The 25,725-nt window shown below is 43.1% G+C and overlaps 1 protein-coding gene across 2 annotated transcripts in view; it reads left to right on the plus strand.

The window, feature by feature from the left end:
- ASCC1 (activating signal cointegrator 1 complex subunit 1) overlaps positions 1-25,725 on the plus strand; it is a 266,594-nt gene that overhangs the window by 3,376 nt on the left and 237,493 nt on the right. For both annotated transcript variants that reach the window (XM_083145544.1, XM_083145545.1), the window contains exons 2-5: positions 4,362-4,482; positions 7,116-7,215; positions 8,286-8,383; positions 17,269-17,447. In XM_083145544.1, coding sequence (XP_083001670.1) covers positions 4,374-4,482; positions 7,116-7,215; positions 8,286-8,383; positions 17,269-17,447 — 486 coding nt within the window. In that variant the 5' untranslated portion in view covers positions 4,362-4,373. The remainder of the gene's footprint in view (positions 1-4,361; positions 4,483-7,115; positions 7,216-8,285; positions 8,384-17,268; positions 17,448-25,725) is intronic.

Consider the following 25,725-nt stretch of genomic DNA (forward strand, 5'->3'; position numbering starts at 1 on the left):
GGGGCGGCAGCAGGGGAACACTCAGCGTTAATGGGTGTCCTCATGAAACCGCTGGTTGTTCTCTTCGGAACACAGGTGGGTCGATGCCTGCTGGGAGCTGGTGGCTGATGTCACATGACCTCAGTGCATGCCCCCTCTTTGATGGACACCGGCGGAAATAAGTTTAGACAAACTTATTTTCAAACGGGAGATCAATCATTCGATGGTCGGTGACCATCGCCGTTCACTGCGTTTCTATGAGCCACAGGAGCGAATTAGACGCATGAGCTTGTGAGATACGTGCTAATTGGCACGGCAATGATAAGCATGGCTACATTTGTATTTAATATCAAAGTACCTACAAGCTACTTTTTAGGTAGAAAATAAAAACATTCTCCAAGCCAAGACCACCACCATTGTGTAAAGGAAGCCTACTGTACTGGGTAACTCAGTACTTGACATTGCTGTACTTGGTAATGTCAGCCTATGTTGAAAGATACTGTTACAGATCTGTTTTTTACAGTGTCGCATATCGGACATTTGTATTCCTTTTCATGGAAAGTTTAGTCTTTAATGAGTATTAAAATGTGTTTTTTTCCATTGCATGATAATGTGGAGCTCCATTTAAATTGCAGAAGGGATTTGTGCCATGTTTATTGGACTCTGGTGTTTCAGTGTAAATGATTGCCGCTTTAAAAAAAAATATGGGAAAACGCTCCCAAAATCTCTCACACCCCTATTATGTTTGGCCCCTGGTCTTTATAGGATTTTTACAAGTTTATGTAAAACCATGGCAGCTAATCAGACACTTGCCTTAATTTTCTAACATGCACTAGTTTGGTAAAAGCTTATGGTCGATGTGGGTCAGTGCAAATGTATCAGCAAGTTGCAAATGAGACAATATGGCCTATTTTCATATTATCTCGTGCTGTAATATCAGCTTGACAGCAAGGTAGCTCTGACATGCTTTAAAGTAGGACAGCTTCAAAAGGGAATGTTCTATTGATCATCTGAAAGCACCCATTGCATTGTGGGAGGATTCTAGTCATCATGATAAATGGGTAACAAGAAATCGGGCGCTAGACTGAAAATATATATCTGAGCGCAGTGCCTAATACAGCTTCCTTTGTAGTTTTGCAGAAAAAACACCCCAAACAGTGAGGCCATCCTGCATGACAGGTCCTGCCCTGTTAATGCTAAATCTTGCAATTGCATTGCAACAATTATGAATGCTGAATAGTGAAGCCCTCACATTTCTATGGTAGCACTCTGCCTGTGCAGCCTAGCTGTGAAGGCAGATACAGGGCCTCCATGATTTGGATTGCAACTGCTGCGTGTGTCATGCAGCCTCCGCAACCCACCTGGAAAACTGTCCAGACATGCCTCCGTTGTCAGGACCACACCCACCTAATGCTGCATTGCAGCCCTAACAACACTGCCCCCCGAGCACTCACACTGGTTCCTTTTTCCAAAATGCACAGAATAGTGAAAATCTTTGAATAGTGATTTTTGCTATTCTATGAATGAAGTGGAATAAGGCCAAATATGTCTTACCACAGCTCTGTACAGTACTTTTAACACTTATATAAAAGTCAGACTAAAATCACTTTATTAATAACATTAATAAAATGAAGCCTTTTATACTGCCTATACTGCATTCTTTGGGACTGCATTTAAACGTTAATGGTTTACTAACGTCATTCTATTTATTGCATGTCTGCATTAACCTTTTATATACTGCACATTGTAGTATTCATTCTAGCACCCTGCATCTTCCAAAAACAATGCAATTCCTCTTCACTGTCTGGGGCATCGCTCTTTGCTTTGACGCTTCTAGCACAGCGTGGACTGTATTTCAGCACTAATGTTACATGTCCACATATCACCTGTGCAAAAGCGCCAGGGCTGAAACCTACTTCTATATTTCGCAATGGTAACACAGCAGGTTCCTTGTATTTTGCCATGTGTGCAAGGAGCAGATGTGCTTCACCAACCCGGGAGGGAGTAGGGAAGTCTTCCACAACCCATAGGCAGACTACTACCTGGTATGTGTAACTCAAAAAGCTAAGTCTTCTAGCTGCACAATTCTGTTTAGGAAAATGCTAGCTTAGCCATAATTTGATAGTAAAATGGTAATGCTACCCTTATATATACATGTAAATAATTCTCCTTTGACCTTCAGCTGAGTTTACAAACGGCGTGTGTACTCATCTGTTAACATAAATAACCTACAGAATGTGCTAGAAGCAAATGGCCTTATTGTGGGCTATTTAGACTGTTACATAGTTTATGGTTCTCTCTTATTTTATTTACTATGTGCCAGTTTTATCATAGGCAACATAATAGCTATTTGCTTTTCATGAGCACTGCACAATGGGAAATACCCTTGATATAATGTACTGCACGTGAAATGTTAAAGACAAGGACTAAAATGACTTCCTGCAGCATTATTAAACCCAGTGAAAACTTCTGAAAAAAACCTCATTGTGCGTTGTTATTTCCTTCCTTCTAGCACGATGTTCTCTGTTTACGGGGCACACCTGTGCGTTGCTATGGGCAACATCTCCACTGACTGCAAATGCAAAATTGTTTCTGAACCATTGGAAAATATAGTGTTAAAAAAGGAGCTCAGTAGGTCCAGCGTAATATTATATAGAGTAGGCACTTTTTTATTGGAAAGGGAATAAAGATCATCTGCCACTGACTACTTTTAGGCGTTTGGTGCAGATCTCTGATCAGTGGCAGAGATATATCACCCAAATGTCTTGATTTTTTTGTGGGACAGTCCCGTTTGTTTGGGACTGCTCTCTGATGACCCACCTGCAGGCCTCTGCACCCTGCAGAGAGAGAGAGCGCGCATGTGTGTGTGTGTGTGTGTGTGTGTGTGTGTGTGAGTGGGGGTCAGTTGGGATTCCTCCTGTCACTCTGCTCTGCTTAGCAGTGCTGTAGAGCAGCAGTGACTAGATGCGCACATTGGCCTGTATTCAATGTGGCCGGTGAGAGGGTTAAATGGCAGGTATTGACGAAAACAAGCGGCCCTCGCCGTTTAACCCCGCGCCGTCTGCTCAATCTTGTCTACGTTCTGGGGGAATCCTCGCTGTCAGAGGACAGGGTTGATTCCCCCTATCAGCGAGGCTTGCAGCTAATGCAGGTAGCCTGCTGCATTTAATCGCGAGCCTCACTGTGTGCAGGGGGTCAGTTAAATACTGACCCTGCGAGCTGTGACGGCGAGCAGTCAACACTGCTTGCAAAAATCATTGAGTACACCCCATTGTCACAGTAACTGCAGGTGGGGCAGATGTAACATGTGCAGAGAGAATTAGATTTTGGTGGGGTTTTACTTCAAAGTGAGATCTATATTGCAGTGTAAAAATAAATAAAGTAAAGCTGTCTGAAAGATGCACCTTGATAGAAAAATAAATAATTGCATTTCAAGGTATGTGTGTGGCAGAGGACTTGGTTGGCTCTCTTCTGTACTCTGACATAACAAAAAAAACCTAAACTTCCACCATCAATTAATTTCAATGGTAGTGGTGGATATTTTATAGATACTCAGATTATAGTATACTCTGATTCAACTTTTTTTTCCCCGAATCTTGTGAAAAAAAATTTTCAACTGTTTTAATATTTTATTGTCTTGAAAGTTTAACAAAGTGGTTCTCAAACTAGGTCCTCAGGACCCCAAACAGTTCATGTTTTCCAGACCACCTGTGGATCTTTAACATGTGACAGTTGGACGTACAATACGTCTATTCATCTCCTAGGACAGAGTTTGAGAACCACTGTGTTAACTAATGGAATGCATAAGCGCACACATTCCCCCAAAATCTAGTGACTCTGGTTATTGCTGTGTCACAGCATGCCGGACCCGTTGTTCGCTTCCAGTTTCCAACAGAAATGGTCCTGGGCATTGCTTGGTCTTCTCAGCAGATAGGTGGTGGGCACCTGTAGTTGAAGTCTCACTGCCGGGATGCACACTCTGTTCTGTTCCACATTTAAAGGGAATGGGGCACCACAAATTCCTCCCACTAAAAGTCTCTGGGCACTGAAAACTAATCCCTAATACCCTTGTGGGGGGGTCACTCGGGAAAGCCACAGTGAAGTGCAATACAGATGGTTAGCATTACTGCCTTGAGATCATGGATCTGATTCTCACCATGGCCCTTTGTTGAGTTTGTATAGTCTGTGCTAGCGTGGGTTCCTCCGCGTCCTCTGGTTACCTCCCACTGTCCAAAATTATACGAGTTGGTTAATTGGCCCCTGAAAAGAAATAACCCTAGTGTTTGTATTCATGTACATGTGTAGAGCGGACAAGATGGATTCTTATGTGCTGTCTATGCCCGAATAGATGACCTACTAAAACCTTGCATTTCACTTCACAGTAACTCTGAACCATGGAAGTTTTGCGTCCCACTCTGATCAATATTGGAGGGCGTATATACAGGAAGAACACCCTCCAAGAGGCATCTTACCAGAATGAGGAAGAGGATGATTTTTACAGAGGTAAGATAATGAAATGTTTTTAGGTTAATTTGTGAAAGCTGGGTAAGGCTAAGGGGTAAATTTATTAAAAGTTTGACGGTTACCATAGAAACCAATCCGATTCTATCTATTTATTTTATTTACAGTTTCTTATATAGCGCAGCAGATTCCATTGCACTTTACATGATGGATCTATCATTTCTCTATTTCTTTTTAAAGAGGGCAACATCCCCTCTTTAAAAAAAAAAAATGTAATACTTTTTTTATTGTATTGAGGCATCAAAATACAACTTTATATAGAAGATAATCACAACATGTCAAGCCTTGTAAAACAACATTTCCATCAATGTTTTAAATAACTGTATAGTTTTTAAGAATAATACAGATTCTTGTAACAAGTTATTTATAGTTGACAATAAAGTACCACAACAAAAGGATGCAATAAATGGAGCTTCTTATCTATACCATTGTGGAGTCAGAGTTGTTATTTCTATATAGATATCTTGTTCCGGAACCTGGGAAGCACCACTCCAAGGCCATCTATCAATCATGTAAATTAATTGGGGGATCATTTATTGTGAGTCTGGCAAGATACCAGGTAGTGGGGGGAATTTACTAAGATGTGTTTTCTACTTCACATGTGATGTTGATATGGACAACCAATCAGATCCTGTCTACTATCTTCTAGAGGGTGCTAAATAAATCTGAAGTAGATTCTGATTGGTTGCCCATAGCAATATCACACGTGAAGTAGAATACACATCTTAGTAAATTTCCCACAGTATTTTTAAGACTGCTATGTAGGGTTCCCATAGAGTTATACATTTTGCTACCTTTTTTTTCTTTGTTTAGCAATGTTTCCATTCAATCCATCCTGAAGATGAAATTAAACTTTTGCTTAAATAGTGGAATCTGTGGAGGTGAACTATCTAGCCTACATCCCCTCTTTTCATTTTTAGAACCGTTAGTGATTTAGCCCACATTATCTATTGCTGTAGATTCATCTTCAACTCAATACGAGCAAGACTAGGGAGTTGGTAGTTGATTTCAGGAAACGTCAGCATACCCCCCCAACTCCTGTGAGTATTCAGGGAATGGATATTGAGATCGTAAGAACTTACAAGTATCTGGGTTTTCATCTGAACAATAAATTGGACTGGACTGATAATTCTGCTGCTTTGTATAGGAAAGGGCAGAGTAGACTTTATCTGTTGAGGAGACTGAGGTCCTTTGGAGTGCGGGGAGCGCTCCTGATGACCTTCTTCAGCTGTGTAGTGGCATCGGCCATATTCTACGGAGTGGTCTGCTGGGGCAGCAGTATTTCAACAGCCGACAATAAGAGACTTAACAGACTGGTAAGGAAGGCCAGTTCTGTCCTAGGAATGCCTTTGGATTCTGTAGAGATTGTGGGTGAGAGGAGAATGATCAGCAAGATGACATCATTATTGGACAATGCTTCACACCCTCTCAAAAATATTGTGACGGATCTGTGTAGCACTTTCAGTGATAGGTTGCTTCACCCTCGATGCTCAACGGAGAGGTACCGTAGGTCTTTTCTACCTGCTGCAATCAGAATGTACAACTGTCATGGTCTGTAGAGACCTACATGTTCTTAAGGCCGCCATACACTATGCGATTTGGGCCCGATTTAACCCGATTCGGAGGAATCGGGCCGTGAAATCGGGCCAAATCGCATGTGCAGACATCCCATCCGACCCGATGCGCAGTCCCGTGCGCATCAGGTCGGATTCGGGAGGTCGGACGGGCTGCACAGAAGATTTGTTAAATCTTCTGTGCAGCCCAAGGCGGGCAGGGGACACGGCGTATAGTACGTGCGGTGGAGGGAGCCGAGTGGGGGACTGTAAGCAGGGAGCTGGGCTAGAGAGGCAGTGGGCGCACTATCCTGGGCGGGGGGGGAGGGGGGAATGCCGCAAATAGATACTTCCAGGCGGTGAACGCCGCTAGGGGGTCAGAGACAGAGACCGGATAGCGTAGGGGAAGCCGGGCACATAGAAATGAATGGACAGCCAGTAATTGGCTGAGAGCTCTCTGACTGAGAGAGCTCTCAGCCAATCACTGACTGTTAATTCATTTCTATGTCCGCCCGCTGCTGCCCGGCTTCCCCTACGCTACCCGGTCTCTGCTCTCTGGTCCCCTCGCGGAGTTCACCGCCTGGACCAGTGCGCCCACTGCCTCCCCTGCCTGGCTCCCTGCTTGCAGTCCCCCGCTCGGCATCTGGCTCCTACCACCGCAGGTACTACAGGCTGCGTCCGCTGCCTGCTTGCAGCACCCATGCCCTGCTCAGCTCCCGGCTCCCGCTGACAGAAGCTCCCCGGGGGGACTGCATGTGATCGCATGCGATTTATCACATGCAAAACCTGGCACATCAAGTGCCAAATCGTATGTGACCCCCCCAGGGGAGTTGTCAGTAGATTAGGTCCAACTTTTCCTTCGGACAAGTCGGCCTAATGTATGGGGGCCTTTAGATTCTAGATTTATATTGTTTGGACTTCTTATCTTATTTGCTATTTTCACCCTTATCTGTACTTGAACCTTGCTGTAACCATTGTAAATTTCTCCATTATGAGACAAATAAAGGAATTCTATCTATCATCAAGGCTTCATGTATAAAAAGTATTTGCCTTTCTCTGCAGAATCCGAGCAGTGTCTAGATGAGCCCTGTGATGATTTCACCATTAGGGAAACTGAGAAGGGTTTCCAGTGCACCATAGATCTTCCCAGTCAACTTTTCAAGTGAGTTTATGCTTTTTGCAATTTTGTCTGTTTAAATTTGTCAATAAGTAGTGATTGCTGCCATCTCAGCCTGAGAGATTCCTTCAAGTGAGATAAGTTCGCAACTTCGGAGCTGTAAGTAGTGATGTACCGGAGATGAGGCCTTTTCTTGGGTTATACGGAAGATATCTCACATTAGGAATTACATTGTGCACAGAACTCAGCACTGACATGTGACACCTCTGAGCTTGTCACAGCTTGGTGATAAGGGTATGGAGGAAAACAGAGATGGGGGGAAGGGGATGTAGAGGGGGAAAGAAATAAAAAACCCTCCTTCAAGGCACCTACTTAGTGCAGGGTCTATATAAATACTAGTACTTTTATTTGTCTCTAGTTCCCTATTACAATGTGCTAGCGTCCATCTAAGTACATTTTTTCCCCATCTTTAGCAGGGGTATGGGTCATAGGGTCGACACAAATATTTTTGACATGCATTGGGTCGTCCACAGAAGTTCGACATGGGCTTAAGTTGACATCTCAGAATGTTGACATGGGCTTAACTCGACATGGAAATTAGGTTGACACAAGCATTAGGTCGACATAGGCAAGGTCAACATGTTTTTTTTGTCCCGAATGTCGACACAGTAGACATGGACACCGTATTGGTGCATCGTGCCTTCCTACGATCGGCACACTATTTTATTCTCCCTCCATGCCCTAGTAAGGCATGAAATACTGCCTGTCGGATAAAAAAAAACATGAAAAACCCAATGCCGACCTTTTGACGGTCGAACTAATGACCCTGTAGACTGAAAGCCCATTTTGACCTTCTGAGGTGTACCTACTGCTTGTCGACCGTATACCCTTTAGCAGTTTATGAAGTAATTATGTTACAAGTTCGGTACGCAAAGTTGTAATGTGGCAGACATATTCATGATGTTGAATTGAATTTGTGCTTCACTATATATGGAAAAAAATGTACAATTTACATTCAAATATGTAACGTCATCAATTTTAGAAGAGATCGTTTGAAAAATATATTTACATTACCCCCCTTCTTTTTTTCTTTCCGGTTTATCTTCATATCATAGGTACATTATAGGTAAGAAAGGGGAGACAAAGAGAAACCTGGAATCAGAAACGCGTACATCTATCAGTATTCCCAGGCAAGGGTTGGAAGGTGAAATTGGTGAGTTTAAATCTCAATTTTTAGCTCGCTGGAGCTGCTGCATGCCATCTGAAATCGGATGTTATTCTTTTAAACAACAGTCCTTTACAATGCATAGTTTTGGCTTGTAAATTATTGCCGCTTTAAAAAAGTCTGAAATCGTCCGGCTTACCCACACCTCCAGAGATATTACAATTGCTACCAGCTTTTAAACAATATCCAACTTCGGATTAAATCATTTTATTGTGTATACATTTCTGCTAAATATTTTCGGCAGGGCGGGCTCTCTGGGACTCGGTAAGCTGCAAGCTACAACTTAGTCAACCAGAATCAGGGCCACTGTCTGTACCACAGCTATACTGTTACTGGGTTTAGTGTAAACTCTGATGGAGCAGGAACTCATGTGAAAGAGAAAATAAATGTCATTAAAATAAAATAAAAGCCATTCTCCGAATATCCTTGTATGCATTGCAGAGTACAGCATTATTTGGTCATATCCCAAAGCTATTAAATAAATGTGTTTGCTCATATACACATTTAGCTAAAAAGGAACATACAGTAAAATATTTGAATAACCAATAGGGCTTACAATCTAGTTTTCTGCTGCACGGATCTCACAGGCACATGGGGCCTGATTCTGATTTGTGATGTATTGCATAACTGCAGCAGAGTCACTGTCCAATATCGTACAAATAACATGCAAATGCAGCAGGAGACGTCCGTGATCCAAGTGCTGCATAAGAAGACAGCGAATCTGCATAAAGTGGACCCGGTTACCCCCCCCCCCCCCCCCCCCCGGGATGTATTTAAGGCTTTTAATGTTTTATGCACACGTTTCTCCACCTTGAAAAAGGCGGTTATCGGGAACCAAAGTATGTGGAGTGCCGCTGCTTGTTTACCCGTGCCATATACTGTGTGTGTGTGTGTGTATGTGTATATATATATATATGTGTGTGTGTGTGTGTGTGTGTATGTATGTATGTATGTATATATATATATATATATATATATATATATATATATATATATATATATATATATATATATATATATATATATATATATATATATATTATTGAGTCTCCCTTTTATCTATATATTCCAAAAACCAAAATATTCCGAAGACCGTGCTTATTCAGAATATTTAGTTTTGTTTTTTTCCCCGACCCCCTTTTTTTCATACTTACCTCATCCGCTGGAGGTGCCCCGGTGGTCCCCTGATGTCCACGTGATGCATTGCGCTGGTGCGGCGGTGACATCACTGGCACAATCACAATGCACCGCCGGGAACCGGAGATGCCATTGAAGACTATTCCAAACGCCGCCGTGGGCGCCAGAGGACACCGTGGACATCGGGAGACCATCAGGGCAATGCCAGGGGAGGAAAAATGACCTACCTTTGCAAAGCCATGCATTGGTTTGTAATCTTCTTTGTATGATTACCCATTGAGTGTCATCACACTGTATACTGGGCCATGGGGCTGCAGACAAGGCTATCACTCGTTTATTACAATTTTTTTGTGGCATGAACTTTGGGATTACAACTGTGGTTTATCTAAAAACCGTGTGTTCAATGTTTCTCCAGCAGGTGGCAGAATAACCTCAAACTTTAACCTTCTTGTTAGGCTAATGATGTCTGTGCAATGTTTTCTTTTTGCTCTTTGATGTGTGACAGTAGAGTGTTATCTTGGTCGAGTTAAGTAACTTTGGATGTTAAGTTGTATTTTGTGGTATATATATTGCGCCAGATGTACTAAGCTTCAAAAAGTGATAAAGTGGAGAGTGATAAACTACCAGCCCATTAGTTTCTAACTGTCATGTTTCAAACACAACCTGTATGGCAGTTAGGGGCTGATGGGCTGGTAGCAGGGCCGGCGCCACCACTAGGCAGTGCTAGACATTTGCCTAGGGCGCCGGCCACTGGGGGGCGGTAGTTGGGAGCAGGGTCCCCCAGAAGGTAGTTGGGAGCAGCCTCCCTTCCCCCTTGGATCAGCATGCCGGCCGGGCGGCACATGCTAATGCTGGGCAGCGATGAGCACTTGGCTCACCCTCAGACGCTGCCCAGCTGTACGTGGAAGATGTCTGCATCTGTCTGCGCCGGGACTGAACACAGCACAGTGGGCCCTGCTCCCTCCTGCCCGGTAAGCGAGACCTCCTCACTCCCGCCCGCTGACCTAGCCCGCACGCTGCCAACCCCCCCCCCCCCCCCCAAGCAGCACAGCGGCCGCATTAACCCTCCACCCACCCATTGGAGTGGGTGAGCGCTGGGGCGCCCCCCTGCCTGGGTCGCTCCGGTGCCTGGCAATGGCACTGGCTGGTAGTTTATCACTCTCTGCTTTATCACTATTTGAAGTTATAATAATAATAATAATAATGATATTTATATAGCACTTTTCTCCCAATAGGACTCAAAGTGCTTCACACATTATCTTTACAGCTCAAAATACAAAACAAGCTTAACAGTAGATGTCAGTGAAATGCTTGAGTAAATAAGTACGTCTTTAGTCTATTTTTAAAGGATTCTATAGTGGGCGCTTCTCGCACTGTGCGAGGACGAGAGTTCCACAGAGTTGGAGCAGCAAAGTTGAAAGCTCGACCCCCAGATTCAGGGAGATTCTGGGTACTGTTAGTAGTCCTTCTTCAGTGGATCGTAGTAATCGAGTAGGACAGTAAGGGATCAGCAGCTGTTGCAGGTACCTTGGGCCCTGGTCATGTAGGTCCTTGAAAGTGAGTAAGCCAATCTTGAAAACGATTCGCCATTTTACAGGTAGCCAGTGAAGGGCGTAGAGAATGGGAGTTATGTGGCAGGAGCGGGGCTGGTTAGTTAATAGTCTGACGGCTGCATTTTGTACCAGCGGCAAGCGGTGCAATTCTTTTGCTGGAAGACCCAGGTAGAGAGCATTGCAGTAGTCTAGTCGTGATGATATAAATGCATGTATGACTTTAGGAAGGTCTTCTGAGGGAATTAAATGCTTGATTCTGGCTATGTTTCTCAGATGAAAGAATGAGGATTTGATTGTGGCTGACACCTGATGTTTAAGTGTCAGGCCATTATCCAGGACAACACCAAGATTCCGCACATGTCACAAGTTAGCCCAATATTGTGATATAAACCTTTTACCAAATTAAAATATGTATTGTATAGTTTTCTACAGTCCCTAAACTTAGAGCATTGCCAGTCAGGAATGAATGTTAACACTTGCTGGATTTTCTGACCATTATTCTGTTCCTGCAATGTACATATGTTGTTGTATGAGATCGTTGAACTCATTTTTATGTAGGTCATACAGAAGGCAATTAAGTGAAACTTTGAAATGAATGTTCTAAAATATAACGTGTAATTCGCTACATTTTTCCAGCTAGTTCAAATTATTTAAATTCTGATTAAGCTGTAAAAATGTAAGACAAAGCAAAATGTTGCATATTTAATCACAGAAAAAAATGATTCAATTAGGAGCCAATCTCCTATCCACCATTGTTGTTAATAAATGATTCAGTTGATTTTATTGTTTCAGCAGTAACCGTTCAGCATGAAACATCACACCAGTGAAAGGCTCCACTGATCTTTTTTTTTTTTTTTTTAAATCCTCTTTTATAGAAGCAATATATCACGGCCCAGTCAGAATTACAGTGTAGCTTTTTTTTAATGTTTTATCTTTCTTCTGCTATCATACACCCCTGCTTAATTAGACATAGAGACATAGGGGTCGATCCTATTAGCCGTGGATGATTTGCGAGTTTGTATCATCATGGCGCCGGGCGCACTTTGCCACAGACGGAATTCGCCTAAAGGCGCTCTCAGCTCCATATGGTTGCGAGCAATTTTAAGTGAAAAGCTTTTCTGTACTTCATTGTTTCTGTACTGTATTACATTCATTATATCTGTTAAGCGCCTTGAGTCCTATTGGAGAAAGAGCGCTATGTAAATACAATTATTATTATAATTTGGGCTGTATGGTAATGCAGCAGGAATAGTCTATTACAAGTAAATGCCTCCTGCTGCATTTGTAATCCACACGGCGTCCTAGAACATATGGGTTGGAAGAAAGATAAGGACTGGGGGGTGGGGGTGGGGGTGGAGAGTAGAAGACTGAGAGGAGGGGGTGGAGTGATATGGATGGAAGAATGAAGGTGCAGCCAATGAGTCCTGTTGCTGCCTGCCAGTGCCACTACCGAGTAAATCCCAGGAATCCTGAATCCCAGGATTAAAAAAAAAAAAAAAGTCTGGGATTGGCCAACCTACCTCTAATGCCTTTCCTGCTAAAAATGTGTCTCTCTTGGGGTATGGGTCAATAGGTCGACAAGCAAAAGGTGGATAGTCTATAGGTTTACCACAAAAGGTCGATACTCGAAAAAAGTTGACATGATATTTTACATTTGTTTGGTATCTATGTCGACATGGACTCCGTGTAAGTGTACCATGTCCCATTACATGGCTCTCTGTGCTCGCGATGCTTCAGGCATGGTGCCTCGCTGTGCTCAGCTCACCATTATATCCCCCCCTTTATGCCCACTGGGATGGTGAAGTATGAACAAGTCGGTTTAAAAAGAATATCATGAAAAACTTGTCAAACTTTTTTTCTTTGTGTTGACCTATTGACTGTAGACCTTTTGCTTGTCGACCTATCAAACGCGTCCCCTTTCTTGTGTAACACAGGTATGATGGGTGAGTTTTCAACATACAATCCCACAGTATTGAATATACAATCCCCACAGTATTGAATATACACTATCAGCTATTTCAATAGACCAGTACATACTAGAGCAGGCATGTCCAAATTGTGGCCCTCCAGCTGTTGTGAAACTACACATCCCAGCATGCCTTGCCATAGTTTTAGCATTTCCTAATAGCAAAACTGTGGCAAGGCATGATGGGACGTGTGGTTTCACAACAGCTGGAGGACCATAGTTTGGACATGCCTGTACTAGAGCAAATTGAATAAATATTTATACACCTAATATATAACAATGTTCCCCAAACTAGATCAAATAATTAACACAAGACGAGGCATTTCCCAGGAAAGAATAAAATGCTGTAATAAGAGGAAATACTGGTAATATTTATATGCATGAATAATATATGTTAATGATTGTGTAGGCAGCTGTTATATGTATACTTAATAAATGTAATAAATATCTACAGCAAGGCAATAACACAAATGGAATAAAAAGAAAATCGTAACTGTTAAAAATAAGAAACATTAGGTACAAATTAAAGCCCTTTGGTTGACATAATTGAAATGTTAAAAAATCCAGAAAATCTGTTTTCTTCTTTATTTCATTGTTTAACTCCTTCGAGTTCAACTAACTTGCAGAACTTGTAAGCACCTGCAGTGATGGTAACTGTCATCCACTCTCCTTGTTGGATGCATACTTGTAAATCTTAGTAGGAACCAAACAGGCTCCATAGATCACTGAACCATATAATACTTTGTCATATTGTGGAAGGTTATGAACAGTTTAGATACAACCACCTGACGGTCAGGATGGCGACCCAATCAAAACCCAGTATGTATTTTGACCTTACCGGTAACCCTCCCCTCACTCAGTCTAATTCTAACACCCTCTCCTGCTGCCTAACTATAACCTCTACAACGCCTAACCCAAACCCTAATATTTGTCATTGGGATCAGTCGGGATTCCGCTGTCTGAATTGTGACTGCTAGGATCCTGACCTCCTCCCTTTATGCACAATTATTATTACTATTGCTGTAAATGTCAGAACAGCCTGCTACAGCAATTGCCTTCTGTGCCGCTTGGTGTCTCACCATGTGATAATACCGTAATTGAGGAATGAAGGAACATTTATGAGTTTAATTAGTTTTTCTTTTTAATCATTCAGACAAGTATAAATAAAAAGTCGATCACCCTATAAAAGCATGCTAAACCAGAAATGAATCTGGTTAACAGAATACATATACAAGTCCCGCTGCAGGCAGGCGGAGCATACCGAAGCTTGTGTCTTGCTTGTTTACATGTCCCCTGAGACAACATCAGAAAGTATACAAGCAATAAAAGGCACATTATACTGACAATTATTTTGGAAAATATGTAATATTCTTGTTGAGTAAGACAGACTTTAAATGCTTTGTTTGAAAGTTACTGCTTTTTTATTGTTACTGTGTTTTAGTGGTTCATTTGTTTGTGGAACACATTTACATACACCATAATTTTAATACTGCATTGTTAAATATTCTGTCTTTGCTTCAGATACCCTAATATATTATATGTACACAAGCTTAGAGGGCCTGATTCAGAGGCCAACACAAATGTGGTCCTGACGGCAAATCCGTATTCAGCAGTTGTCGGAATGCAAATGTCTCAGCCGTGGGATTGCGGTGTATCATATTTGCCGCTTGTGTGCAAAAATGCACCACTGGTCTCCCCATCAAACATCTGAACAATTCTATGGTTGCTCAGAATATCTGTCAAAGTAGGCCGTCGGAGCCACTGTAATGGCATTCACAGATGCAGTCGCAGGCTCAGACACGCCCCTGAAATGGTTGCTTAACACCTGTGTTATGACTATGACCCCCCGTTACTTCCTACAAATGCTCACTCGCCGTCAAACACTCTGCATGCAAATCCTCATGGCGACTGTCATTGGTAGACCAAAGCAGCACATGCGCAGTGCCGCTTAATCATTTGCGCAGGTTGCTTAACTTTGAAAACATTGGTATTGCAGACCATTTGCATCCACCTCTAAATTGGGCCCAGTGTGCCTACATTGAATAAAAAAATACATTGACCTTCAATCTTCTTCTGTATATTCAGGCCTTCTACTTCAATAAGGGAATGTCTTGTAGTGAAAACCAACACCATGTTAAGGCTGGGGACAGTAGATTCACTTATATCTGTTTTGTGTCAACTACTATATGGACGTGCATTCGATACATGGTTTGATAGAACGATGCAGATACCACTTTTGAGCTGACCCTTGCATGCTCTGTGGCTCAACAGTTGCCATATTGCAAAATTGATTGGATCATTATCGACAGGTTTATAAATATGGTCAAACATGATGATCCATAAGTAATCTAGCCCAAGTACTGAATGGCCCTAAGCAATCCACCTGCCTAGCCCAATCACTGAATGACCATAAGTAACCCAACTGCATAGCCCAGTATTGAATGGCCATAAGCAAAGCACCTGCATAGCCCAAGCACTGAATGGCCATAAGTAACCCAACTGCCTAGCACAAACACTGAATGGCCATAAGTAATCCAAGCACTGAATGGCCATAAGCAAACCAACTGCCTAGCCCAGGCACTGAATGACCATAAGAAATCCAACTGCCTAGGCCAATCGCTGAATTGCCCTAAATAATCCAACTGCCTAGCCCAGCACTGAATGGCCATAAGCAAACCAACTGCCTAGCCAAAGCACTGAATGGCCATAAGCAAACCAATTGCATAGCCCAAGCACTGAATGGCCATAAGTAACCCAACTGCCTAGCCCAGTATTGAATGGCCATAAGCAAACCAACTGCCAGTGGTTCCCAAACTTTTTTGAATCACGGCACCCTAGTGCATCAAAATATTTTCAAGGCTCCCCTAGGCCAAATGCTTCTTATCGACAAATTCTGAAAAAAAAAATACTAAACACACATTGTGTTTATATGTCACAGTTGTCCACATATATTATGATTGGCAGCCACAAGCACTGGTTTTGCCTGGTACATTGAAAATAAATATGAATTGATCTTGGTCCACCAACCCAAGGCACCCCTGCAAGTGTCCTGAGGCACCCAGTTTGGGAACCGCTGCCCTAAGTAATCCAACTGCCTAGTTCAGTACTGAATGGCCATAAGCAAACCAACGGTACTTGTGTATTTGCAGGGCGCCCAATTTGTATACGTAAGCAGGCGTAGTGAAATCGCATCGCACCATGCTGTGCGATGCGATCTCACTATTTAATTTGGTACTTGTATATTAGCACGTCGCCCGTACCAAAACCAACTGCCTCCTCCTCTGTCTGCGGCAAGGTGAACATTGTGACAGGTTCTGCAGCCATTACGCAGTCACTTCTCCTTCACCTCTGACTAAATCTGACAGGGAGCAGGAACACTACGCTACTTCTGACTGACTACGCTATTTACGCAGCCCGCGCGAACACTACACTGATTCTGACAGCGCAGCTATGCGAACTGCATAACGGGCGCCGTGCTAATATACAAGTACCATATTAACTAGTGAGATCGCATCCCAAGGCACGAAACCGTGCTGTGCTATGTGATTTCACTGCGCCTGCGTACGTATGCAAATTGGGCGCCCTGCAAATACACAAGTACCATTTTCTTTTTTACATTCTGGCTTGTATGAGAAGCTACGCTCAGTAATTCTCTCCCATGTGAGTCTGTAAGAACAGATCCTTGTTTTGATTTTCCTTATTTGTGTTGAATAAAACCACTCACAAAGGTAAGTAGACAAGACCCCACACCCACTCTGCAGCTGCAGACCTGCTCTGCCATCTGGCTGCTGCACCCTCTCTGCTGTCCAGCCGCCACAACCAGACTCTCACCCCCTCGTGGTCTCTGTTCCCGCTTCCTGACAATGGGTACAGTTTGCTCTTCCCACAACGTGACATCATGTCAAGCGCACAGCAAATTAGCGCACAGTCAGAGGAGGCATGCAGCATTTCCACGGGTGCGGGAGCCACATCTCCTAAAGAAAAGAGCCACAGGTTGGCCACCCCTGGGCTAGTCTGTGGTCACTTTTTAGATAGCAATGTTATGCTGAATGTGGTCGTCATTCTCTCTCTCTCTCTCTCTCTCTCTCTCTCTCTCTCTCTCTCTCTCTCTCTCTCTCTCTCTCTCTCTCTCTCTCTCTCTCTCTCTCTCTCTCTCTCTCTCTCTCTCTCGTAGAACATTTGTAGACAGAACTTACATGTCAAATATTTTGTTGTAGTGATTACAGGGCAAAACCGCAATGGGGTTATTTCTGCAAGGACTCGCATTGAACTGTTAGCGGAGACTTTTCGGAAAAAGCAGCCATTCACCCATTTTTTGTCCTTCGCTCTCAACCATCCAGAAATCCAGGAGAGATTCTTACAGTTTAAAGAAGAGGTTTTAGCAAAGTGCTCCAAGGTAGGACACAATATACAGTATCTCATTTTTAGTTGCTCATGAGTGTCTATAGATATAGAAACATTTTGTATCACAATGCTATATATATGATGGATATATGGTATGTGGCTGAGAAAGTAACTAAAGAACAAATGGCCTGATTCAGCTTTACTAGAAAAGAAAAAAAGCACACAAATGGGCAAAACAAATTTGCCCACCTGCAGTGCAGCATAAGATGTGCAAAGAGGTTGAGGTTTGGGTGGGGTTCGTTCAAACTAAAATCGGTACTTATTTCCTAGCAAGGCGCCACCGATTTGAATTGTATCCATCAGGTCGAAAAAATCGCGTCCATCGCATGCAATGCGATCTACCCGATTTTTACATTGAAATCAATGTAAAATGGTCCCTTAGACCCGATTTTTTACATTGCTTTCAATGTAAAAAGGGCCAAAACCCCCCATTTTAATACCAACCCCCCCCCCCTCATGTTTGAAATGCCCCCCCCCCCCCCCCCATTGTTAACGCCACCCCACTATTGACGCCAACCCGAAGCGTGGCGAGCGGCGGCGGTACGCGTCCTCCGACCTTTTCATACCCCTACTATCCACCTCGGCGTGGAGTTGATTTTATAAAGTGTGGCGAGCGCAGCGAGCCACCGAGCCCGAAGCGTGGCGAGCGCACGCGCATAACTTCACAGGTATACGCGTCCCCTCGCGGAGCTCACTGCGCTCACCACGCTTCGGGCTCGGTGGCTCGCTGCGCTCGCCACACTTTGTAGAGTCAACTCCGACGTGGATAGTAGGGGAATGAAAAGGTCGGAGGATGCGTACCTCCGCCCCTCGCGGGCTCGTTGAGCTCGCCATGCTTCGGGTTGGCTTCAATAGTGGGATGGTGTTAACAATGGGGGGGCATTAAACATACTTTTTAACCATATTCAATGTGAAATGGGCCATATTGGCCCATTTCACATTGTCACCTATGTAAAATCGGGTTGATCGCATCGCGGGCCATTATAATGGCCCGCGACCGACGCGATCAACCCGATTTTCACCTTAAAAATAATTTAACATTGTTCCCTATGGGAAAATCGCATCGGTTGCATCGCAGCCCCTTATTAAGGGCCGCGATGGACGCGATCAACGAGATTTTCTCTTTCACCGGCAAATTAGCTGGTGATTGACAGAAAATCGGGTTCATCGCGTTGATTGTATGCCTTAAGTACCTTAAACTTAAGGCATACAATCAACGAGATGGGCGCCGTGCCAGGAAACAAGTACCCTGAAATCTACTGTAAATTGCAGGGTAAAATAAAGCTGTGCAACATCTGTGGGCTACATACAGAAGCAGTGGATATTTACCTTGCAAAGCAACAATATAAATGTGATTAATCCCCTTTTATATCAACATGGTTTGTTCTAGACACAGAATTATCACATTACATGGAGCCTAATTCAGACCTGATTATTGCTAGACTGCGCAAGTGTACAGCCTGGGGGAATTTGTAGAAAAACCTAGTAACAGCCCTGGACATGTGAAAAAATGTAATGTAAACATTGGTCTTTGTATACACTGGATACTCTATGAAAACAACATTATTAATATTGCACACTATAGATGGTCTGTAGTATGGGCTGTATCAAACATTTAAATAATATAAAGAACCAGTCAGGTAAAGGTTAAACATAGCATAAAATATAGACACACCTAATATAACCAAAATTGCGCTTTCTAATCTCCCATCTCATGGTAAGGGTCCTATCTGTTCTTCCTGGTAGCTACTCTCTGGTCCAGTGCACTGATTGAGGTCTCACACAGCAAACTTAGGAAATAATTTTCTACCACTGGGCATTTGCAGCAGCTCTACCCTGTCTCTTATACCCCTTTTACACCAGAGTTTCGACCCGGGTTATTTCCGCTCCACTCTGCAGACAGCAGTGGAGCTGGGGTGGAGGTTGATGGATGCCTGTGTGCGGCATCCATTCATCTCACAGAATGAAGCTGGGGGCAGCCGACCAGCTTCCCTGGGTGCTGGGCATGCCCCCAGCATGTCGGCCGCCTTTGCGGGGCCCCCGGCTGGAGGGTTTCCTGGCACTTGGAGATGATATCTCGCCAGTGTCGCCCGTCCGGCATAATGCGGGGGGGGGGGGGGGGGGGGGGACGGGACGCCAGTGTAAAAGGGGACAACTGCTGGGTCACATTCGGGTTGGAGAGTTTTGGTGTAAAAGTGTTGTTATACTGCATGATGTATTATATACCATTGATATTGTTGTCTTTATTTGAGAGGAGGGAGGTTTCCTGGCATTTGCCTATGCCAGAGGCCTATTAAATAGTATTTAATCCTAAAATATCACTTTGGGACAAACATCATTCCTTTGTTTATAAGTTATAAATATATATAATATAATTTTATATATAAATTATAACAGTCAGTAATGGTAAGAAAATTATTAGCTATTTATGTAATTTATATATCAAAATCCCTTCCATGGGGTGAAGTTCCGGTAAAGTGGTACTCATAGGTCCTTCTGTCTTTGTGGAGTCCACTGCACTTACGGGATTTATTCTCTTTATGCCTCGCTGTTTTGCTACTTGTGGAATCTTCCTACATCAACGGTTTCTATGCTGGTTTGTTAGGAGAAACCTGCCTGTTGGGCGAGTACACAACCTAAAGAGATCTATGGTTATGTTGGCTGCAGGTACGGTGTATGAGTTGGTGACCTTTGTGTTACCAGCCACAAGGCGGAATGTCTGGGTAGCCACAGTCCTAATGATTCGCCCAGTACGCCAGCCGTTGTTGCATCTCGGCACTCATCTAGCCGGTTGCTTAGCGACCAGACGCTTAATGCCCACCCATGCTGTATTTTCCACTTTAATCACACCTGAATAACACTTTTTTTAGTCTGGTTCCATTCCCGAGAGTTCCAGTCCTGTTTTCTTGCACTTGTCCAGATTTTAATAGATGCTTTGTCAAACCTGTAAGTACCGGTGGACCTAATCCTCCTGGGAAAGGTGCTACAGGTGAAGCCTTAGCATGCAGGAGGCTAAAGGACTGCTGGGCGAGCATAAAGTCATAACAGCTTCTGCTAATAAATGGGCCATCTTTCAAGTTTTTAGATACCAATTTTATGTGAATCGTCTTCAGATTCTATAATTAAAATTTGACTTGCATAAGATATTGAGTTCACATGACTCCTACCTATTCTGATTGATCAGATTTTTAAAAATCTTCCTGATCTGTGTCTAGAACCCCAATGCCAATCCTTTATGAATGGTTTTAGAGTGATCAGAAATGTAGCCTGTCCAGTTTCAGAAGACGGTGGTCATTTACACAGTGATCAGATATCAGTATCCCAAAAATTCTTGTTGTGTTTCCCTGTTAGTAGTAAATTTCCCTTAAAGCCGTATTAACAAAAGCACACCTACCAATCCATTTATCCATTACTGGCCAACGCCTATTCACAGATTACCACTTACAGCAACCGATGTAAGCATTTGTCATCTTGCAGTGTGCATGTTCCAAAACAAAGTTTGGCAAATTACACTGTATATGATTATTCTTTATGGAAGCACATTTTGGCTATAGGAACATGACAACGTGCAATTAGTTTTCGGCATTCCTCTTTTGAGGTCTAATAATGCTGAATGATTCGGCCTCATTATAAGGCCAAAACCTGGCACGTATATTATATACACAACTGTACCTCATACAATCTCTGTCCTATTACATTCATACTCCACTACCTTTTGTGATGGCTATGGGCATGTAACTGTGTTCTTATTGCTGGGATGCTAATTGCAAAAGTGTCTTGTTGTCGTTGTAGTACATGACAATGTCGCACAAATAACACCAACTGGGTTATGTTACTTAATCTGCATTGGTCCAGTGACATCTTCCTGCTAAATTATATATGGATTCCTATACCAGCCTGCAACAGAGAGTTGGCCATCAGTGTGACAACAATGGTATACAATCATCCTTCCATCTTCTGTTCTCAGGACTGGAAGGGAATATGTTGTATTTGATAGGCACAATAATATACTAAGAAGAAACAGATTCACATGATATTTATGCAGGAAGCCATATGCCTCTGATCCTTCTGTGTGAGGAGGAATGGCAGATGGATAAATGGAAGATAATAGCAAGACCTAATAAATCTCTAATAAAGAAAAAATATCACAGCAAAAAAAAAATCATCTGCGTCAAGCTACATAAACAGCATATGTCCGATGCTTGTTTATATCTATCCAACCATGTTGCAAAAGATCAGGACAAAGTCTCCTCGGACCTGGTATATTTATTTGGGTTTACTGGAAAAGCCCACCAATCTCTGTAGCACATGGCTCTGTGTGTTTTCTAAGCACAGCGACACAAAAAATGTGGATTTGCCAGTCAGTTAAATTCCATAACAGTTCATTCTGTTGGACTGATTCATCCGGCTGCCTTCTGGTGCGCTCATCATGATGAATTGGCCTTGCAGGATCAGGCAAGGTTTTATTGCTGCTATAAAAGTCTCATGGTAGCCAGAAAAATGTTCTCACTTCTTGATAAAGGTTTTGACACACACACACACACACACACACACACACACACACACACACACACACACACACACACACACATATTTACTGATACGGTACTCACATGGTATATACTTTTTGTGAATAGCTGCTTATTAACATCTACATCTTGCCAGCATAGTGGTGTGCAATTGGGAACACACTCCATTATTGATTAATCAGGGCTGGATTAAGCCTTCTGGGAGCCTGGGTCAGACAGGGGGCACCCTCCCACTTGTAATTACTGACCGCAAACTGCACGGGAGAATATTACACTGTCATAACACACAGTAAAGGCAGTATAAACTTGGTCAGTGGGTAACTGCAGGGGGGGGGTGGGAATTAATAAAAATATATATATATCACATGAAAAGCCTGTGTTTGTCCATCAGTACCTTACTCTGTAGGAGACCTCACAGGCTCAGCGCTTCCTCTGATTAAAAACCGTCCCATGACGAGGCTGCTGCTGATGTCTTCCATGGGCTTGAGAAGCATGTGATGAGCTCCACCAATGAGAGCTCAGCACGAGCCTCTCAGCCTCTGACCTCTTGTGCAAAGTCTCATGGGCATATAGGCAAAGCTGCAGCACTACCCCATTCCCATGCAAAAAATCTTTCGCTAAAAAAAAAATGTTTTTATTTTTTAGAATACATACATACCACAGGGGGGCCCAAGATGCCTCTTGCTCCAGCAAGGTTTTAGTATCCGTTTGCCTGACACAAATGTCTCACTCGACAGTAAATGGGTCCACACCATATGATCGTCATACATATGGTCAACATCCAGGAATATTTCGACCTTCATAGTTTACTCAGTAATAACCAGCATGGGTTCGTGAAAAATCGTTCATGCCAAACTAATCTACTTGGTTTCTATGAAGATGTTCGCAAAAACCTTGATAATGGAAACGGTGTAGATGTGATTTTCCTAGATTTTGCTAAAGCCTTCGACACAGTACAACACAAGAGGTTGATAAATAAAATGGAGGACCTGGGATTAGGGGCAAATATCTTTAGATGGGTAGGGAATTGGCTGTTTAATAGAGAACAAATGTGGTCGTGAACAGTGCCATATCAAATATGATACCTGTACTAAGTGGAGTGCCACAGGGTTCGGTTCTAGGGCCCATTTTATTTAACATTTTTATTAACGATATTGGGATGGGGTTACTCAGCAATGTATCAGTCTTTGCGGACAATACAAAACTGAGCAGAGTTATTAAATCATTAGAAGATGTCACCACGCTTCAAAATGATCTTGACAATCTAGATGAGTGGACAAAAAAGTGGAAGATGAGGTTCAATGTGGACAAATGCAAGGTCATGCACCTTGGGAGACATAACCAGTGTGCTAGTTATAACCTAAGCGGGGATGAATTAGGTAATTCCGTACTCGAAAAGGATCTAGGAGTCCAAATAGACAACAAACTGGGGTGTAGTGCTCAATGTAATATAGGGCCTTATTCTAGTTCACTCTTTCTGACAAAATCCTTCTTAGATGGACAAAACCATGTGCACTGCAGGGGGGCAGCTGTAACTTGTGCAGAGAAAATTAGATTTGGGTGAGTTATTTTGTTTCTATGCAGGGTAAATACTGGCTTCTTTATTTTTACACTGCAATATAGATCTCACTTTGAAGTAAAATCCCACCCAAATCTAATTCTCTCTGCACAAGTTACATCTGCCCCACCTGCAGTGCACATGGTTCTGACAAAATCCTTCCTAAGAAGGATTTTGTCAGAAAGAGTGAACTAGAATAAGGCCAAAAAAGGCCAACAAAATTCTAGCATGTATGAACGCCCTCAGTGGTGGGGTTTTTTTTTTTTGGGAGCGCTCCCCACTGGGTGAGTTTTTTATGGGGAGTGCTCCCTTAAAAAAAACCCACCACTATCTACCTGGGTCCGGGCAGCGCCGCTGCACTGTCAATAAGCGGCTGCCCGGACCTGCGCCGCGTCCCTGTCCCCGGCAGCCGGTTTGTCAAAAGCCGGCGCCGGGGACTTCAATAAGAAACCCGGAGGGGAGGAGGAGGCGGCGGCGCCGCAGAGGGGAGGGAGCCGGGCAGCGCGAAGCTGCCTGAGATACAATGAGTGAACTCAGCAGCGCTGTCCGGCTCCAAACAGTGGCAATCCCCGAGAATTTTCCGGGCTTGCCAGACTGGGCACTGAGACACAGCCCGGAAAATTCTCGGGATTGCCACTAAAGGGGTTAAAAGGGGCATGGAAACTAGGGACTCAAAAGTAATTATGCCACTGTACAAATCATTGGCTAGACCGCACCTCGCATACGGAGTACAATTCTGGGCCCCACGCTATAAAAAGGACATCATAGAATTAGAAAAAATCCAAAGAAGAGCAACAAAGCTTATTAGGGGAATAGAGAATTTAAGCTACAATTATGCAATCTGGGACTATTTACACTAGAGAAGAGACGTTTAAGGGGGGACATGCTCAAAATGTATAAATATATCAGGGGCCAATATAAGGAACTGTCAAACACCCTTTTTTCTGCTAGAAAGGAATCTAGGAAGCGAGGGCACGAGTTTAGATTAGAAGAAAAAAGATTTTGTTCATCTAGAAGAAAAAAATTATTTGCAGTCAGAACAGTCAAACTTTGGAACTCTCTTCCTGAAGAAGTGGTGTCGGCAGACACAATAAATAAGTTTAAAATAAGGTTGGATAAACATTTATTGGTTAAAAACATCCACGGGTATGAATAAGTAACAATCTGTCTTTAAAACAAGGGATAAGCTACTATAAACATAGGTTGAACTAGATGGACGCAAGTCTTTATTCAGCCTCGCCTACTATGTAGCTATGGTAAAAAGGTTGACACAAGCAATAGGGTCGACACATTGAAAGGGCAACATGTGTTTTCCACAATTTTTTTCATTATATGGATGTTTTCATAATTTTTTATCCACGTGAGAATGTAAAGTGTGCTGAGTGTAGCCGTAGCAGAGCACGGCACTGGGCCCGAAGCATGGAGAGCAATGCTGTACGCTTATTGGGGTCCACATGATGAGATGTCAACATTGATACCAAAATAACACGAAAAACACTCATGCAGACCTTTTCATGTGTGCACTATTCCATGTCAACCGTTTTCCAGGGTGGACAGTTTGGGGCCAACTTAATGACTGTCGACCTAGACATTGTCTGTGGTATTTAGCACCCCCCCAGATTTCAGTAGATAAGTTGCTTAGTGGTGCTCTATGAGTTGATCACGCAGTAATGTTGCTTTTAATGCAGTCTGTTTACTTAACTATAGAAAGAGTCTGTAGGGTCAATGCAATTGTCTTTCCCCTGTGGTGCAGGCCCAAATACAGTAGCTGGGCAATGGCTGACTTTTTTGTTACTTACTGAAATCAGTAAAATTAGGCTGCATGGGGGAATAGCTGAAGAACCATTGCAGGCATTCTGTCTTATCGCTATGGCAGCTGGTCCCCCTCAGAGCTATTTGAATTCATCCCTTAATGTAAGTTAGGTGTGTAGAGGAGTAGTAACCAGGTAAAATACAGTATGTTACATGGTTAAGTTGGTTGGGGAACTTGATACACTTTCATAAAGAAATGTTTCATTATCCAGACAAACCTCCGTTGCCTAATTCAGAAAAACATGAAAGTTACTCAGCCACCTACCTGCCCTAATGCTACCATTCAGTCTGCTTTCACCATGAGCCAGAGCCTATATGGGAGATGCTGCGCACCTTGTAGGGATCCATGCCTGCGTACAGTTAGCAAGGAT

The sequence above is a fragment of the Crinia signifera genome, chromosome 6, assembly GCF_055691185.1.
Source record: "Crinia signifera chromosome 6, ASM5569118v1, whole genome shotgun sequence".
Classification (NCBI taxonomy): domain Eukaryota; kingdom Metazoa; phylum Chordata; class Amphibia; order Anura; family Myobatrachidae; genus Crinia; species Crinia signifera.